We start from the raw sequence: 20,336 nt of genomic DNA on the forward strand, positions 1-20,336 counted from the left end.
TTTTTTCCTTTCCTTGTAATACTGTTAATTTCTTTTCTGTTTTATTATATTTTTAATAGTCCTTGCCGACAATTTGAAATCAAATCCTGGAATCAAATGGCAGTATTTTAGTTCAGAAGAAGGTATTTTTACCGTGTTTCCAGCTCACAAATTCCGATGTAAAGGCAATTATGAACACCGCAGCAGGTATGTTTTTGATGAATTCAGTATAAGCATTTTGGAGATAAAAATACTTTTATTAGTAATGTCATTCCAGTGGAGAATTTAGATTCCAGGCATGTCAAATGACAAGATTAGCATAATGAACTCATTCAGAGTGTAGCCTTCCATCATCTCTCAATTTAAAAAAACACAGATTTTTAAAAAATTATATCCATTAACATTACAGGTAGCCTTCACTTAACAACAGTAATTAGGCCTGTAATTTCTTGTCTCTAAGTGAAGCATTCATAAAGCATCATGTCATTTGACCATTCCACTTGGCAACTGCAATTCTGGCAATCCCGGTTTTAAAGTCATTAAGTGAGAACAGGATGGGTTGTTCATTGAGGACCTCATGGGGATGTGATTCCTGAGTTTCTGCCAGCTTCCCCATTTTTTTTGTTTGTGAGAAGATGGCAGCAAGGATCACAGATAATGATCATGTGTCCATGGGGTATGCCATGCTCAGAAATCCGGACTAGTTGCTGGGCAAACAGATCACAATGACCTGACCATGGAAGTAGTACAGTGGCTGGAACTTCAAGTACCCTGTGTTCAGTGATGTTGGCAAGTTTTGAAAGGTTATTGAATTAGTGGCCAATAAACAAAGATCACCAGTGGTCTCTTTTAGCTTTCCCAATCCAGGAGAAAATAAATGGCAACTGTTCTCTTTTTCTGTATGGTATGTTAAACATTTTTTGCTTTTTAAAAAAAGTAACAATTTTTTCAAAAGTATTTTACACAGATAAAAAACACTTGCACAGCACATCCTATATGAATTACATTCCATATTATTAATAGAAAAGTTGGCCTTGACATTATACCTTTATTCATGATGGGGAAAAAAAACCCTTAAGCCTAATGCAGCAATACAATTGTACACTTCTTGCATAGTATTTTAATATGCCAGCAATTGTATTAGATTGCATTAATTTATTTTCCTAATTTGGAATCAGTGCATCAGATGACATAGCTACATATCAGGGATATCTTACAATTCTATTTTATGAATGATTATTTTTTTAAAAAATATTATTAATGGGCAAACACTATAATTAGTTGTACTTGTACTAGCATTAAAGAATACTAAAGGCTGTATTAAGATAATCAGTATAACTCGTTCCGGTGTAGTTGGATTAAGGGCTGAGGTGACAGATTATAGATAGTATCTATATGATACCTACTTACATAGAAATAAAAGGATAAAATATAATATGATTCTGAGTAAAAATATGAAGGCCAACTTTTGGGAGAAAAATACATTTTCTTTTTTAAACGATAAAATTGGCAACATATGATTGTTCTGTATTTGTAAATACACAAATTAGAAATAAACTAAAATGTGAAAAGATAGAGACACTTGTTTGATTGCAGGTGAAACTTCAGTTTTCGTAACTCCTACTATGAAGGTTATAAAATCATAAAAATAAAGAAGTAAAAACTGGAAACTAGTGCTTAGGATTTTTTAAAAATTAGACTGGTTGGGATTTCCTGGTAAAAACGCATGCATTTTCACCCTCCCTTTTCCTCCTTGGCTTTTTTCCTAGAAGAATTAATGCATTCTGTATCTGAAGAAAATCATCTTTTGTGATATCTGCAGTGCCAATTGTTTCTTCTTTTTTCAGGTTAATTTTTTTGCCTGCATCCCTTGAGCATGCAAAGCATAGGCATGCTATATCCCTTGAGGTTCAGCAAGATGTAACTCTGCTTCAAATAAAAACTGAAAATTAATAATGGTTTAATTATCAAATATCATACATGCTGTGAAGTAACAAAGTAACTATTTACAAAGAATGCTTTTAAAAAAATGGCCATATTTTACTTCCAACATTTCCAGTTTTGAGAGTGGAGAACAGGAAACACATTTTTTTAGTTATTTAAAATTCCCAGAGATTTAATGAGAGGTCCTTGATGGTCTCTGAGCTTGGTTGTTTTCTTGCAGAGGTTTCATTACCCAAATTAGATAATATCATCATCACTAGTACTGATATTCAGGGGTGGGCTGCTGGGGTTCGCGAGAGCCCCTAGATAAGATTCTATGCAGTTCGGAGAATCCCCAAATCCCACTCCTAGCTGGCCCCACCCACACTACCTCACCCCTCTCAGGAGTCCCCACGCGGCCCGTTTTGAATGCAGGTAAGTGCAGAGCGTGCACAGAGGCTCAGGGAGGTCAAAAAACGGGCTGCCCAGAAGTTTGTGAAGGCTGGAAATTGGCCCGTTTCTGGCTTCCAGAGAGCCTCTGGAGCCCGGGGAGGCTGTTTTTGCCTTTCCAGAGGCTCGAGAAAAGCCTCCGGAGCCCGGGGAGGGCAAAAATGCTCCCCCACACAGTGGTGCAGGAGGCCAACTAGGCCATGCCCACCGTGGCCACGCCCACCCAGAAACCAAGCAGAGAACCCGTTCCTAAAATTTGTGAAGCCCACCCCTGCTGATATTACCTAGTTTCAGTAAGGAAACATCTCCAAGAAAACAACCAAGCTAAGAGAACACCAAGGACTCCTTATTTCAATCCTGAGCTACAGAGATTTTATAGCTTTACTTCTGAGTAAAAAAAAAAAACAGGCTTGCACTGTTGGCATGTCAGTCAATTTGCTGTTCAGCTAATTCTAGTCAGAACATTGTCTTCTAATATTTGAATTCTTCACCATTTTTATCTTCCCACAAATCTGGATATCTCACTATTATTGTAGCTTTTGGAAATGAGATGTTCTGGAAAACAAGCTGGTTTGCAATTTGCTGAAACCAAAATAAATCCATAAACATAAGTTTAACACACAATTAATTCAAATAATGGCTTTGGACAATGAAAGAAACTTACTGAGTTTGTTCTGTTGCAATTCTGTAACTGAGTATAAAACACAGCATCCTATAACTTCTATTTTTAGGCCTGTCTACGTCTCTACAGTTAGACCTCAGTCTAAGCATGTAGCTGTCATTATCGATCATGGAGCTTCAGTTACAGAAACACAACTGCAGATTGCTAAAGATGCAGCCCAAGTTATTCTGAACTCAATAGATGAACATGATAAGGTGAGTTAACTAGAATGATAAGTCAGAACTTAGTTTTGATCCTTCAGATGTTTGCCTAATCTCTCCCAAAGTATTGGGAGAAAGAGCAACTTTGGAAATGGGGGAATTGTGATGAATCATATGATGAATATAATTGCCCACACAAGGTGTAAAGTACCCTGTCCTCTGCTTGAAAACCCAGATATTCAGAGAGAAGGGGCAGGAATCAGCCTATCTCCATTGCCTTATGAAGCTGTAGGGTGTATTTATGCCAGTCTCAATTTGGCATAAAGAATGCCTACCCCTTTATTATCAGTGGGAAAGAAAAATAGAAACTAGCAGGTGAGATCAAATACGGAAAAAGTAAGCATATGATCTGAAAATCCTTAACCCAAGGGACTTTAGAAGTGGCAAGTGATTTGCCTCTTCACTCAACTGTTATCACATAAGCTTAAAGATTACTCAATTAATTAATTAAAATTCCTTACTTTGCTAAGGAAGTGCTCAAAGGCTATCCAGGAACCAGTACTAGTGGCTCCCCTCACTCTGTTTCTCAAGCTTCAAATATGGCAAGGGAAAAACTGAATGGATTTAAACATAATCTGGTTATCTCAGAGAAGAAGATGACTAAAAAAATAAGATGAGGCAGCTTTCACCCTTTTCATTCTGAATTTTGGAAACGGTATTGGAGGAGACTTTTAGTATGGAATGTGTATGTATTTTAGTATGGAATGTAGCCACTTGCTACACATTCTGGAGAAAAAGATTGATTTATTTTTTTCATGAGCAAGTACTAGAAAAAGGATGGTTGCTTTGAATTTCATTCAAGGGTCTCATAAAATGTAGGCTCCTCACTTGTTCCTGTTCCCTAAAATAATCTGTTCCCTAAAACAATCTGCTGTTTGCTCTATGTTTTCATTCCTAGGTTTCTGAAAGTTCAATGACAGTTTCTGATTATTATTGCAAACATTTTACACAAGAAATACTTCACTGACAAATTAAAAATGTGATTTTTCATAAATTACCCATCATTAAGTTTTACAGATACATGCCTTTAGTTTTGATTCAATAATTGAATTTTAAAATCAAATAGACCTTTCTATTGTTATTATAGTACAATGTAAAAAAAGGCAACTCTAAACAGAAGGTGATTTTCTTTTATCCTTCTTCAGATTTCTGTGTTAACTGTGGCAGACACAGTAAGAACTTGTTCTTTGGATCAGTGCTACAAGACATTTCTGTCTCCTGCTACCAGTGAGACAAAAAGGAAAATGTCCACCTTTGTTAGCAATATCAAATCATCTGACAGCCCTACCCAGCATGCAGCAGGCTTTCAGAAAGCATTTCAGTTGATGCGAAATACAAATAATAGCACTAAACTTCAAGCGAGTAAGTATATTGTTACACAAAATTAATATCTTTGTTCCTAACCTTTTTGTTCCTTTTTGGATTTGGATTTTTCTTTTTAACAGGGCAGAGGAGAAGAGAATGTCTTAAGTTCTACAAATATTACCTGTAAATGTTTTTGTTTTTAGCTTAGTCTATACAACAACCCAAAGAAACTTCATTTATTGTATTGTTATCATGTACTAATCTTTCTGTATCATTTCTCATCCCTTAATGATTACAGGATACTATTATTAATACAGAAATACAATATGATGATATATTATGGAAGTTGTTTGTGGTTCCATTTTTCCAGGGTGTTTTTCTCCCTAAACATACAGTCTTGGTCTATCCTAGTAGCCTTCCATCCAAGTACTAATAATGGACAACCTTGCCTAGTTTTTTGAGATAATCCAAGTTTAGTTATACTAATTAATATTTAAAGTTGTGCAAAGACCACATGTCTAAAGAATAATGTGGATGAATAAAATGTAGTTCCAACATAAAGCTTAGCAGTGGGCCTCATCAATGCATCTTGAAGAATTCCAGTAGTAATCCCTTTTCTTTTCTGTAATATATTGATTTAGCTACTCCAGGATGGCCTGGTAGGTTTCCAGAAGATAGGTTAATTTCTGGGAACTGTCTGATGAACCGCTGAAACAACTAGATCAATATGATCAGAAGAACAAAAGTAATATATTCTGGAATTCTCAATTCTAGAACAGTCAGTGTTGCCCATGAATCAAATTCTGAACTGGTTAGGATTGAACTCCTGGCTGTAGGTAGAGTTTGCCTGTGATACTGCATTCTAACCAGCTTTCTTAAATGTTATAGTTATGCTGGACTGTCACATTGACTGATTAAAGCTGTATAACAAAATTTTGTATAAGATTAAGCCAGAAGATGTGTATGTATTTCTGAATGCCAGTTAGAGATAATGAAAGTAGACTGTTACAGCATTTGGTATCATTAGCAATAATGATTACATTTTTCACAATGTGAAAAAGTGATCCATTGCGTACAAAAGTCGGTTGATTTGAGATCTGAAGTTTCATGATATTCAACTCTCTTTTCTTCTGACTAGATTTTTATTATTTTTATAACAAATATATAACAATTATGTACACACACATGCACTCTGGAAGTATCTCCCCTTATTTTACATAGGAGTTATTGTAGTTTAGCATAAACTACAATAGTTTAGCTATTGTAATAGTTTAACTATTGTAAAACAATAGTTTTACAATAGTTTAGCATAAACTACTGAGGAACTACACTGTGTAGTAAAGTACTGAGTACTCAGTATAGTACTGATGAACTATACTGCTTGGTCATTGCCAAAGAGCTTTCATTTTTTATAAACTATCTTCTTGATTGTTGTGATATCTAATATAAATATGCTTGTATTAAAAATATTGTGATGTTTTTAACATCCATCATGCTTTCTCAGCACGCTCAACATGCACGTCATCAAATCTTCTGAATGGAGGGAGATTTATGATGCAAAATATTGTTGTGGAACACCTAGCTCAAGAAATAAGATGAAGTATTGCATTTTTAATGTCTTTCAACTATTAAAAACGGGCATCATTGAATTAATTTAGCTCCTTAATTTCCTTTAATTCTAGGAACATCATGAGACTTTCAAAATTATTACCAGAATGCGACTTATATTGTAATTCAGTAAATCAAGAGAAAAAAAACAGACAATAGGCTGGAATATATTTGGCTGATGGTAGAAAATAAATGTTGGGAGGTTGAAAATACTAAAGCAGGGGTGTCGAACTCGCATCATCATGGCGTCATCATGAAATGTATCGTGACTTTTTCCCCCTTCGCTAAACATGGCAGCACATGACAATTCTGGCCCTCAGACCACAAGTTTGTTAGCCCTGCACTAAAATATGCCAAATTCTAATTTAGTACATGTGTAATATAAATTAAGACATATATAATTGCAACAAAAAGAACAGCTTTTGAGAGTTGGTTATCAAATTTATAAAGAGGGGACTATTAACAATAGTAGTGTTTAGTGTCCTATTTGATGACAGTTATATTCCCTTAATGGCTTGTTCTTTAGGCACTGACTTACTGAATGTTTTTCCATGAGCTGTTGATTAATGATTGTAAGGAAGCCTTAGAAATGCTACTTAGTGGTTCAATCTGCAAGGCTTGGCACGCTCTGGGTTCCATCAATTAAACAATGCTACCTATCAGGATCCTAGAAGTATATAGCAACACCTGTCCTCTAGAATGAGGTTGCTCCCAAATTTTGAAGAACTTCCACTTCCTAGGATATTTCACCCAGGTCTTTGAAGAGGACAATTGACGCCCCCCCCCTTCTTTCTTTTTTTTTTTTTGAAAATTTTATTTGGGTTTTCACAAAAAAATACAAATAAAACATCTTTTTTTGAAAATAGCATGGTCCCGGGTTACACTTCTTCATACAGACACAAACTCAATTTCATACTCACTTTTTATGTTCTATTCCATATCTTATTACTGTTTTACATTTTCTACATAGTTTTTCTCCTGTCTTAATTTTCTCAATTTTATTTTAATTATCTCATATCAATTCAAATCATTATATTTATACTTTTGTCTGTCCTGTTTCAATTTCATATTTTCTTTTCTCATTAAACAAATTTTCTCTTGTTGTTACTAATTGGAGTATGACACCTTTATATCTTTTAATTTTATCCATTCAACTCTTATTTAAGCTTCAATATATACCTTGAGATTATAACATTCAATATAATACATAACTTCCAATCAAATTCTGCTTGGTACATTCTTAAAATACACACTATATTCTTAAAAAGTGATTATAAATATATGTAATTAAAACACTCATTCCATTCCAATTCACTTCTATCATTAATATTCATTAAAGTCTTAACATCTTTAACATTACTTTTCAATTAAATATCGTACTTCCTTGGGAACACTTATAAGGTTTCCGTAATTAATTTTTTCCCCTATTTCTCTTCCCTTATATTTTATAAAACATTAAATAATTAAAATGTTCCTATCCTTTCCTAATTCAAGTCTCTCATTCATTTTATTTCATTTATTTATTAACAAACATTTCATTAGATTACAATAACTATTTTATCCATTTTAATCATACATTGTTTCATATTTTCTAAAATTATTTATATTTCTCATATAACAATACTATCTTGTGTACCTTTGCAGAATCCCTTTTTCAATTAAATTTTCACCCATTATCTCGAAATAGGCCCTGTTTCTCCATATCTTGTTTTTGTTCTTTATAACTTCTTTTCCTTTCCTTCTTCCCTCTCTTCTTCTTCCTCCCCTTTTTACCCCCTTGTCTCTCTAGTTCTAATTTTCTCTTCTGTATTCCTCTCTTCTGTTGCTTTCTAATATTATACTTATTTTTCAAGTTATTATTCCTTTTCTTGGTTGTTTTTTCAAATCTTAAACTTTTCATTCTCTTTCCCCCCTTTCCCTTTTCCGCCCCCACATAAAATTACTTGTTTATTAAAGATGGCTTCTTCTTTGTCCCAGTCTTCTTGTTCTGCAGGCATTTCTTGTTGTTTCTCATAGTTCGAGATCTCCATTTCTAAGAATTGAAATACGAAGCCAAAATAACCTCTCCCTTCTTGTGCATCTTCTTTGTACTTTTTAAGTTCCATTTTCACTTCATCTAAAAGTAGTGCCATTTTAAAACACTTTTAAACAACCACCCAATTGATTTTAGTCATTCAAATGCAATAATCCAGAGATCACCAAGTAATCCAAATACTCCCAAGCTTTCTTCATGCTTCTTTTTTCCACTTTCTCTTCCTGGGGTTCTACTATTTTGTAGCCAAGTTTCAGTTAAAATGTATATTTTAGAAGTCTTGTTGTAGTTTTACTGTAAAATCCTTTTAATTCCAGGCAGTCTCCTCCCTTTTTTTCCAGATCCTGCCCTTTTATTCTTTTTCTCTCCTTTCCTGCTTTTAAAAGTATCCAGAAATCTTTATTATCCCTTTGACATTTTATTTTCAGCTTAAATACCTATTGATGTCAAAGTGGATTTTTTTTTCCAATTTCTTATTTAGATCTCTTAGCTGTCAGTATAGGGAAAGGGAGAGAAGAAAAAAAAACCAAATCCTTTCCCTTTTCTCTCTCCTTCGCTGCTTCAGAATCTTCTTTGGGGACAATGTTACTTTTTTTTTAGTTTAAATTCCAGGGTACCTTAGTTGTTACTTTTCCAGTTCAACCCGGTCAGCCAAAACTTTCTCTTCTTATCTTCCTCCTGCACATTCTTTTCCGGTCGAGTTCTTCTTTGTGGTGGCCATTTCTGACTACCGCTGCAACCGCCTTCAGGAAAGGGAGTAATGGCCAGCTGAGGAGGAGAGATACGGCTCTCCTCAACCCTGCTGGCAGTCTCCCCCCTCTTCACCACCTCTACAGGGTGGCTTAGCCCCAAAACCAGCTGGCTCGGGGCGCTCCAGCGGCGAGCACGGATTGAAACCGTGCACGATCGTGGTTTCGGTCTGTCCGCGAAGAAACTCTTAAACCAGAAGCCAATTGACACCCCTTCTTTTGATTGATGCCCCTTTCTTCCCATCTGTTCCCCTCTGCCACTATTGTCCCTTTGTCTTATGCTATTTTTGTATGTTATCTATTATACTCTATTTTTTTAATGTTTTAAACATTATAAACCACCCAGACTCTAGGAGTTGGGTGGCATATAAATGTGATAATTCATCACCATCAAAAAACATTCTTAAATTTATCCAAAAGTGATTTGTTGACAATGTTTCCCCACCCCCAAAGGTATTGCATTGAAAAGGGTGGTTTAAAAAACATGCAAAGCTTCTAACCTCTATTAATATTTCCTGGTTTTTCAGTCAAAGGGTCAAAGTAAATGCATGTGTAAAGTAAGTAAAATAGAAATGTGGTCTTTTTATATCAAAAGCAGAAGATGAGAACACAGTCTGTTTTTGATCTGCTCTTAATGCTCTGGCCTAAAAATGGAAATGAATTGTTAATAAAAGATGGTATATCTTTATTTTAGAAGATGTATAACACTCTTTGGAATATATATACACGTAGCAGTCTTTTATAGGTAACCTTGAATAACTATCTTATTTCTAATTTGGTGGTGAAATTTGGCCACCATTGGCTTTTATTGGATGCCAAAATTAGAGACATTAGATGGAGTAGAACTTTGAGTATTTTAAAGACAATGAGAAATCTAGTCCACTTATTACAAGCATAATTTTAACATTGAGAATCTACTATTGCAAATACTTCCTAGTATGTTAGATTATATGCATATCTGGTCTCTTCTTGTATTTCGTAGACACAGATACAGTCATAATTTACTTATCAGCTGGAATAACATCAAGGGATTCATCCGAAGATAGTAAAAAGACTACTCTTCGTGTCATCAATGAAGAAAATAGTTTGCTTAACAACTCTGTAATGATCCTTACTTATGCTCTCATGAATGGTAAGATATGTTTGGAATATTAAGCATCTTTCAGTTGTATATTCAGTATTTTGAATTTCCAGAAAGCATAATTTTTTTTTCATATATGTATCAAGTTGTATTATGACTAGTTTATAATTTCCACTGTTTGAGAGTTCTCAATATTGTTTCCTAAACTAGGTGCTTTAATTTTTCTCTCTGTTTATGTGCAATGTCTATTGTTGCAGAGGGTGTAACAGGCTTAAAAGAATTAGCCTTTCTTCGAGATCTAGCAGAACAAAACTCAGCAAAGTACGGAGTCCCAGATCGAACAGCTTTTCCTGTAACTAAGGGCAGTATGATGGTTCTGAACCAGCTGAGCAATTTGGAAACAACTGTTGGACGGTTTTATACAAATCTCCCAAACCATATGATTGATGAAGCAGTCTTCAGTTTACCCTTTTCTGATGAAATGGGAGATGGTAAGAGCTTCCTTTAAAAAAACAATGAAAAAGCACATATAGTATCATGAGTTACAAGCATTCATAATGGTACTACAATAAAACAAAGTCATATAAGAGGCCTATTAGGGTATTGTGACATGTCAAAGACATCTGTATTTTGTATTTGTGTCAAAAATGAAATTCTCTGTTTTGATCCATTTCCCCCCCAAAACCTAGCTATCTAACTAGCTGATGCTGACATGCACATAATTATATTGTAAATTATACCTTTGTTGAATATAAATTATGTCACGAAAGGCAGTTTTCACCAGGACAAGTTTATAGAGGACTACATATTTTCTTAGGATTAAAATTAAATTATTTGGGGCATCTTCTTAGTTCAAAATAAGGAGGTTCTAATAACAGGACTTGAATGTTTAAAATTGGAACTGGATTTTGCTGCTGGATGATTTTACTCAAAATGTAGCCATGAAATTAAGCCTAGTGCTGAGCTTGTATTCCTTTGGAATTCTTCATTGATGTTTTTTTTTTAATATGGTGCTCAGAGTTATCTAAACTTTTACTATTAGAGGTTATCAGTCACAACCCAAAAATAGTCACTTTGGTTCTTAATCTATTAGGCAGTTCAAATCAGATGAGTTCAGATCGGAAAGAAGTTCAGCTCCCAAAATCGTATAATTTTTCTTGCGGTAAACATATATGAGGCTCAGATTGCTACAAGTTTCTGATTAATTGACAATGGGTGGGAACATCTTTTACGAACTTTTAACTGACATGTAAAACTATCCCTATTTTTTTTAAAAAAAGTTAAGCTTAACATTATTCTTAGTCACACTTTTATCACTTCTAGTACAGACTACTATCACTTTATATTTGATGACACCATGGGGATAGCTTAAAGTCAAACTACATGCTGCATTAAATTTGTAGTATGTAGCTGTGTAATCATGCATTATTCAAAAGTAAGTCAGAAGTGCTCCAGATCCAGATCAAGAATATATAGCACACAAGAAAGTTAAAATCATTTCTGCTTCCATCATTGCCTCTTGACTTTTAACAGTTAATAGAATTTAGGAACATGCCCAGTCAATCATCAGCAATATTATGTGTTTTAATGTACTTCATAGTTTGGAGTTTAGATAAATGTGGTCCCTTTTCTATGTGTCATTGTTAAATTTGATTTTAACAATGTCATTTTCATTTCTCTTGAAAATGACCAGAGAGGAAAGCCTATATCTTAGTTTTATCAAAGTTGTACAATACTCGGTGTAATGATGGTGAGATTGCTTCAGCTTTATAATGCCTTGGTAAGACCCCACTTGGAATGCTGCATCCAGTTTTGGTTGCCAATGTAAAAAAGATAGAAAGAGATCTAAAAAGAGTGTATAGAAGAGCAACAAAGAAGCTAAAACATATAAAGAACAGTTGCTGGAATTGGGTATGTCTAGCTTAATGAAAAGAAAGGCTATGGGTGACATTATAGCAGTGTTCCAATATGTCAGGTGCTGTCAAAAAGAAGAGGGAGTCAAGCTATTCTCCAAAGCTGAGGGCAGGACAGGAAGCAATGGATGGAAACTAATCAAGGAGAGAAGCAACTTAGAACTAAGGAGAAATTTCCTGACAGTTAGAACAATTAATAGGTGGAACGACTTGCCTCTAGAAGTTGTGAATAGCAACAGCACTTAGACTTATATACTGCTTCACAATGCTTTACAGCCCTCCTTAAGCGGTTTACAAAGTCAGCATATTGCCCCCAACAATCTGGGTCCTCATTTTACCAACCTTGGAAGGATGGAAGGCTAAGTCAACCTTGACCCTGATGAGATTCGAACTGCCAAATTGCAGGCAGCTGGCAGACAGCAGAAGTAACCTGCATTCTAACCACTGTGCCATCATGGATTTGCTTCAACACATGAAATTTTTAAGAAGAGATTGGACAACCATTTGTCTGAAATGGGATAGGGTTTTCTGCCTGAGCAGCAGGTTGGACTAGAAGACTTCCAAGGTCCCTTCCAACTCTGTTATTCTATTCTATGCTATGCCATGCCATTCCCATTCCCATCCCCATTCTATTATAACTTAAAGAAAAGGTGTAAAACACCTCTCTTCTGGAATGCTAAATGTTTCTGGAGCTATTGATGCTTTTGTATTGATTATTCATGTCTGAAGTTTTTATACTGTTTGAAAGCATCTTGAAACTTTGGAAATGCAGGATACATAAGTTTTAAATTGCAAGGCTTAACTTTCAAAGGCTGTATGCCTGTATTTTTCAAACTTTTTGCACTCTTGGATCCCTGAGTAAGCCTTTAGAAAATGCAGGAATCTCCCTGTTAAACCTGGATGCCATTCAAAGTGCTGATTGTCATAATTAAGGCTCTTCATGTCTTGGGGCTTGGATACTTATGAGATTGGCTTCTCCAGATGGAAACTGACCACCCAGTGAGATCAGGAAGAGGGGGATTGCTGAGGATCCTTTCTTTCAAGGAATACCCAGAGGGCGAGCCATCTTGTTTGTCCTTTGGAACAGCTTACTTCCCGATATCCAGGTCTCCTCTGTTTTATTGGATTTATAAACAGCTGTAAAGTCTTAAGTCTTTTTGAAGATACTTCAGGATGTGGTGATTTAGTCTCTCCTCACAAGATGGCACTGTCATGGGTTGTGGGGTCTTACTTGATGGGTTTGTTTGTTTTATTTGTAGTTTAAGGCTTGCGGCATTCTGCAAGCCACTTAGAGCTATGGGAATTTAGTGGCATTGAAACTTTGGTAAATAAAGAAGCCGACCTTTTCCCTATACTTTCAAATTTAAGAACATGAGACTGTATGGTTTTCAATGAATAAGATCATTACAGTTGCATTCCACAATTTTACACTGACGTTTTAAGAAATGTTAAATTCCATTTGAGTTATTTTATGTACAGTATGTACCACATGGAAAAATAGACCTATATTGATGATAGCTTCTCACGCAAACTGGCTGGTGATCTCTAATATCCTGAGATTGAAATCCTTAAATAATAAATCTTTCATAGCAGTGGGAGTGGTCTCCAGAGAGAGGTATCTTTTGAGGGAGTGTAAGTTGTATGACATTGCCCTGGCTTGGAAGAACTGTGTGACATTAGTGGAACCCAGTAACAGTAAACATTGGGAATAAGAGACTGAAGTGGCAAAAGTCTTTGCTGTGGACATAGGGAGAAGGAGACTGAGCTAGCAAGCAGGCTGTAGTTGGGAAATACAGATAGTTGGGGCAGACAGCAGGGACCACAGAGGCGGGATCACTGCTGTATAAGTCACTTCTTGAAGTCACTTCTGGATGCATGCAACTTCATTCAAACCTGTTTGCTATTTGCTGAGTACAATCTGGTTTCTCTGCTATAAAGACCAAAGTACCATCAGAAATGGCAGCTTGCTTATAGATATTTTTCTGATGTGGCAACAGGAACACATGAGTAAGAATATTCTGGAAAACTTTTTTATACCTTCTGGACCGTGGCAATATTATTCTTGACGTCAAGAATAATATTCTTGATGGTCAAACTGTCAAGAACTTCCAAAAAATTTGCATGCTTGTATTCTAGAGTTCCATATCAGTTGCTAGATTGGATTTTACTTTGCCAAAAAGAATGTAATGAACCAGCTTGTTTTCCAAAAACTGGAAATGCGATGCAATAATTTTATTAAAGCTAAACAGGTCTAGATATGTTCAGGGAGTGCTTGGATTAGTCTGAGACCTTTCTGCCTTGTGTCTTGATCTACCTGAGTTGAAGGGGAGGTGAAGAAATTTACATATAATTATTTATTATATTTTCCTTTCTTCTGATACCCTTATGTATAATACAGTATATTATTCAAAATTGTTGCTGTCATTTGGGAAGTATCAGTTTCCCTGTTGCTTTGGAGGGGAATGGGAATATATATATTCTCCCGCGTAAAATTGGAAGTATCTAGGCGACCTTTTGATGAAGTCTCATTCATCATCTTCAGGCTTGTGTCTTCGTCTTTGTGCTTCTCGGAGTAATGTGAGCTTGCAGCTGCTTCTTCCTTTTAACTGCTAGTGGGGGTGTGACTTGATTGGGTGGGGGCTTGGCTGTGTTCTGATTGGGTGGGGTGTGTTCTCATTGGTTGGGGTTTGGCTGTGTTCTGATTGGGTGGGGGTTGGCTGTGTTCTGATTGGCTGGGGTGGTTCTGTTCAGGTGGGGGCTTGGTTGTGCTCAGGTTAGTCTTAGTTGCTGGCTCCCACCCAATCAAGTCACACCCCACTAGCAGTTAAAAGGAAGAAGCAGCTGCAAGCTCACATTACTCTGAGAAGCACAAAGCCAAGACACAAGCCTGAAGATGATGAATGAGGCTTCATCGAAACATCACCTAGATACTTCCAATTTTACGTGGGAGAAAACCCGAGTAACCAAAGATCCACACACAAATACCCGCGAAAACCTCAGAAACACACACACACACACACACACACACACACACACACACACACACACACACACACATAATAGGAATGTCCAGAGAACATGAACGTTCATTTGCAATGCAAATCCTTATGCAGTATTCCTCCCCCCCAAAAAAAACAACAACAACAAACTAATTCTTGGCTGTTTTCAACTTCCACTGGAATTCATTGACCATGATTTTTCTCAACTTACTGTAAAATGAATTATGTCCATCTTTTAATTGTTTGAAAATACTTTTTAATTCCTTTCATCCCTTTTTGCTTAGAGATGTAAACTTTTATTTTACTGCTGTTGATACTTGTAATTATGTGATGACGGAACGGATTAAATCCGATTGCCCCATGACATGGCCTCATCTCTACAGGCCCACCATCCCAATTGGCATGAAAATTACAATTAAATTGATAAGTAAGATGATTAAAGAAATTATTTTAGAAAAAAAAGTTACAGTATTTAGGCAGTAAGCTTACATATATGTTTTTAAGGTCTACTTCTAATGGCCAAGTTCACATATTCAGTCCAACACATAATGACAGAATGTCAAAACAGAGCCTATAATGGAGAAATTATGCTTAGTTATACTTTTGTAATCACCCTGTTAAGATTTCAGATTTTATATTCTATGTTTTGTATTTTACTCATTTTCTTTGATGTGAATGTGCCATATAATAAATGCATAGCCAATCCTTTCAGTCCTTGAAGCAGCCAAAAAGTTTGCAAAGTTGGGTACCCCTCATTGCAGGTCCCAAACAAGAATGACAAATAGTGCTATCTTGGTGGATTGTTAATAAATGTTAATGAAAAGCATTGGTGGATTTCCTCATCCGTTAAAGCTAAAAGCCTATATGTAGTTATTTTGAAAGTCCTGTTGAATCATGAGCTGGTTGTTCACAGATGCTCCAGATTTCCTAGTGCTAATTATTGATGTTTGCATGTTTTTAAACAGGTCTGATAATGACTGTCAGCAAGCCATGTTACTTTGGAAATCTGTTGTTAGGAATTGTTGGAGTGGATGTTAATCTAGCCTATATTTTGGAAGATGTTACCTATTACCAAGATTCTTTGGCTTCCTACACATTTCTGATTGATGATAAAGGTAATGTAATAATTCTGTTCTTATTGTATGGGAAGATAATACAATTTCATTGTTGGAGTAACTATTTAATTTGATATTTACCATCCTTCCAATGTCACATCAATATAATGTGTATGCAAAACCATTTTTTCCCCTAGGGTATACGCTTATGCATCCCTCTCTTACCAGACCCTACTTGCTTTTGGAACCACCGCTTCACACAGATATAATACATTATGAGAATATTCCAAAATTTGAACTGGTTCGACAGAATATCCTCAGGTAAGATTTTGAATGGATGCTTTATATAAACTTAGTGTATGCTTGAAGGCTAGTTTGGTGTAGTGGTGAAAGGATCAGACTAGAAACCAGAAGACTTTGAGTTACTTGAGTTATAGACCCGCTTTAGGCACAAGAACCAGCTTGGGCTAATAACTTCCTCTAAATCAGGAGTGTCAAACTCAAGACCCGTGGGCTGGATCTGTCCTGCGGGGTGCTTAAATCTGGCCCGCGGGGCCGGCTTGGAAATATCAAAGGAGCAGCCCATGGTGCCTCTGCTGGCCAAAACGGGCCATTGGGGGGGGCTCATAAGGCTCCCATGCTGCCCGTTTTCGTTCTCCATGGCCTCCTGCAGCACTCTGCCAGCTAAAAATGGGCTGCACAGAGGCCCCATTTTCCGCCTCCAGCAGCATTCTGCCGGCCAAAAACTGGCTTGCGGAGGCCCCCCACGTGCACCCACCCACCCCATTTTCACCAGTAAAGTGCTGGAGGAGGCATCCATGCTGATCCAGCCTTCAAAGAAATCCAGTTTGACACCCCTGCTCTAAATGCTAGACAGATTGGGATCCTTAATGCCTCATATGATAAACAAGTCATCATTTCTGTTCTTGCTGCTGTATAGCTTCTTGCATGATTGGCTTTAACTTCTGCTTCACAAACACAGAATAGAGCTGCCATGGAAAAGATTGGTTATAAAAGCGAAGAGCAAGGGTGTCAAGATATTTCAACAGCATAGTCCGGAGCTATATTATGGAGTCTTGCAAATTTTGGTCTTCTGTTATTTTGTAATGAGGCTCCTGCTCTTCCCTCCATCCCTGCTGAAAAAGACATCAGGACACCATCTGTCTCAGTTGTGTATTGCAGATTGTGGCTGCAAGTGTCTTTTCTGGCACTTGAAGCCTGGAGAAGGCAAGAACAATAAACTTCAATATTCGTTTGAGTGTAGTGAGGACACTATGCTCCTGCCTTGCATGTTAAGTAACACATGCAAGCAAGCATTGGGATTGGTGGAAGAGAAGGGGAGGATTCCATTGCCTCCCTTCATCCAGCAGAGAGATGGTAGACTCTTGCAAAATGAAAAATGTCCTCTGCCAGCTCCAACTGCTGGCTCTAATTTTTGGGACCAACTTTCCAGATTCCTCCAGCTCCTTTAATGTGAAAGGAGCTCAGCTATGGAAATATACAGTATGAAGAAGTGAGGCTCTCTGCTTGATTCTTGAGTCTTCCTTTCCCTTGAAGGAATTAGTTATCTACCAGATACGGGGCAGTATCATTTTCCTATGTGTATAACTAGGCAGCCAACTGTTTACCATTTCTTCTCCAACCAATGCTTTGGTGGTTTCATTCGCTGTATATTGGCACTGAAATTTTTCATCTGCAACCAATTCATGTGATCAAAACCAGCATTTTGGCTCTGAGTATGAAGAGTAAATAGAATGTAGCAAAGCAGTCTTATTTCTATTTTAATTAAAAATAAATTCCATGCAGCCCTTCCCTGAGTGATCTCACTTTAAAGTAAAAAACCAGTACTGAGTTGGTTTCCCATTTTAAGTAGTTGATGGATGTTATTTGTTGTCAACTTAGCCTCCCCCTCGGCAGTCAACTTATTACAGTTCCCGTGAATTCGTCACTGTCTTGGCATGTCAACAAATTGCGTGAAATTGGGAAAGATGCCTACAATGTGAGTTATGCCTGGAAAATGGTAAGTGACACTTGAAGATATGATAATATATTGAAGCTGAAGGCATTTTTTAATTGCAGCAAAACAGGCATTCTTTTTCTTAGATTTCTAAGCAATAAGAGTCTTATTACATGCCTCCGGGCCAGTCAGAATCAAGATTTCAGTCTAGTGTTTGCTGTGGCTGAGAGTTGTATCTTAGTAAATATTGAGAACTATGCTACATAAATATTTTTTAAAAAATTAATCTTAATGCCTGTTTATGACTGCTGTGTCACTCAGTCTTCAGAAATTAATAGGATGCATTTCTGTGAAGAAAGGTTGCTGCAAGGATTGATCATCTTAATTTTGAATATTTAAATTGATTCTCAGATAAAAGAATGTTCACCCTATGTTGGTCATGATTTGATAGTCAACATATATGGAAATCCTTTATAAATTTAATAGGATGGATTAATTTGGAGAATTGATCCAGAATGTTACATAACTTACACTGTTATAAATAGGAAAATCGCAACTCTCAAAGAGGCCAAGTGAAAAAGGCTGTTTAAAGAAAGTGCCGTTCTTTGAAAATGTAGACCAGAAAAGTTTACTTACTGTACATTAAAACATTTATAAACCTTTCAGTTTTGCTTCTTAATTTGAAATAGAATGCGCTCCTTATTTAATCATGCTTGCTTATATTTTAGGTTCAAGACACATCTTTCATTTTGTGTATAGTTGTAATACAACCAGAAATACCTGTTAGACAACTTAAAAACCTCAACACTGTACCCAGTAGTAAACTGCTTTATCATCGTCTGGATCTCTTAGGCCAGCCCAATGCTTGTCTGCATTTCAAACAACTGGCAACCTTAGGTAAGTATTTCTTTTCCTAAAATCTGTCCCACCCTTTCTTATGAAAGTTCAACTAGCTTTGATAAGTTATCAGAACCCTTGTTTATCCATTTTTGACATTCTTTCAGGTAGGATTTCAATTATTTCAGGATAAGATTATTCTGGGATCCAACTATCTTTTAGGTTACCTTTCAGATAGTTTTTAAAAGTATGAACTATATTACAATGTTCATAAAGAGGCTTAAAGAAATGAAATATAGCATCATCATAATGCTAGACTTTCCTGAATTGAGGTCATGCTACCTATATTCAATACTACCATTGATCTTAACCCAAAAACTGTCATTTTGACCTCTCTTCTAACTGTAGAGACCAATTGTTCCTTGTGTCTCTTTGGTACTTGTGCAATATAATAAGCATCTTTTTGCCTTTTAATCAAAGCTTGGGCACTAATCCTGGGATCTCCCCCCCTCCCAATCTTAAGACACTAATCCTGTAGACCTCTAAAGGCTAACTATTAAAACATAATAAATGAAGTATCTATCCAAGTTTCCTAGTTAATACAGGGGATAGGAAACCATCAATGCAAACCAATCATAGCTCTGAAGAAATTTCCACCTAATACTTAGCCAGCAACCACCTTCATAATTTCATTCAGACAAATGCAGAAACTGTATCGCTGAGCTTCCTAGCTGGCTCAAAGATTACAGAGCTTAGGAGCCAGAGAATTAGGTTCTGGGAGATGTCAAGTTGAAAGCCTATGGAAAAGTGAATTTTTCCCCCCATCATCAAGAAATGAAAATAAACAGATAAGACTTTAGTCATGCACATTTTACCTTGATACATCGTTTTCTTCTAATCCCACTATTTGACTTATAGACTTCATGCCTTTGTTTTCAGGAGGATTGCCTTACTCTGGCATATAATTAAATATTCTTAAAGGATAATTGAGTAACAGGGAGGATCATATTCTTTTGTATGTAGAAGACCTTAGGTTCAGTCCTTGGCGTCTTCAGAGAGGATTAGAAAAAACTTGAAACATTACTGGCTTGCAGCCAGTATCAACAACACTAAGCCAGAAGGTCAAAGAGTCTAATACAATATCAAGTTTGTCTTCCTTTCAGTCACTCTATTTTAGTGAATTCTAGCAACTGCTGGCCAAATGGACCTGGTTGCAAACCAGATAAATGTACAAGTGAAATAAAATGTCTTGGGATTGTCTATTTCTTTGCTTTTAAAAAATTTGAAATAAATATATCTTGGAAATAGACAGCTGCATAACTTACCTTCCAGAAAACAGAATGTATCGAGTATGAGTAGTGTTTGTTGCACTATTTCAAAGCTGAGCTTGATTCTCCTGGCTGTCAAATAAATCATTAGCAATAACATGAAAACATTGAAGTTCATGCCAGTCATGGTGTATCCTAGTAATTTTGGAATTATGCAGATTTTATTCCTAGCTATAAATATTTAATACTGTCAATCTTTGTAAAAAGAAGCTAGAACTCTGGAGACAATAGACTTTGA

The 20,336-nt window shown here is 36.2% G+C and overlaps 1 protein-coding gene across 2 annotated transcripts in view; it reads left to right on the plus strand.

Moving 5' to 3' along the window:
• CACHD1 (cache domain containing 1) overlaps positions 1-20,336 on the plus strand; it is a 139,336-nt gene that overhangs the window by 89,032 nt on the left and 29,968 nt on the right. For both annotated transcript variants that reach the window (XM_026665980.2, XM_026665981.2), the window contains exons 5-13: positions 60-186; positions 3,084-3,228; positions 4,380-4,596; positions 9,911-10,060; positions 10,267-10,500; positions 15,887-16,036; positions 16,174-16,297; positions 17,879-17,996; positions 18,662-18,830. In XM_026665980.2, coding sequence (XP_026521765.1) covers positions 60-186; positions 3,084-3,228; positions 4,380-4,596; positions 9,911-10,060; positions 10,267-10,500; positions 15,887-16,036; positions 16,174-16,297; positions 17,879-17,996; positions 18,662-18,830 — 1,434 coding nt within the window. The remainder of the gene's footprint in view (positions 1-59; positions 187-3,083; positions 3,229-4,379; positions 4,597-9,910; positions 10,061-10,266; positions 10,501-15,886; positions 16,037-16,173; positions 16,298-17,878; positions 17,997-18,661; positions 18,831-20,336) is intronic.

Source organism: Notechis scutatus, chromosome 3, assembly GCF_049901735.1.
Source record: "Notechis scutatus isolate UNSWTSFEM ecotype Mainland chromosome 3, rNotScu1.2, whole genome shotgun sequence".
Lineage (NCBI taxonomy): Eukaryota > Metazoa > Chordata > Lepidosauria > Squamata > Elapidae > Notechis > Notechis scutatus.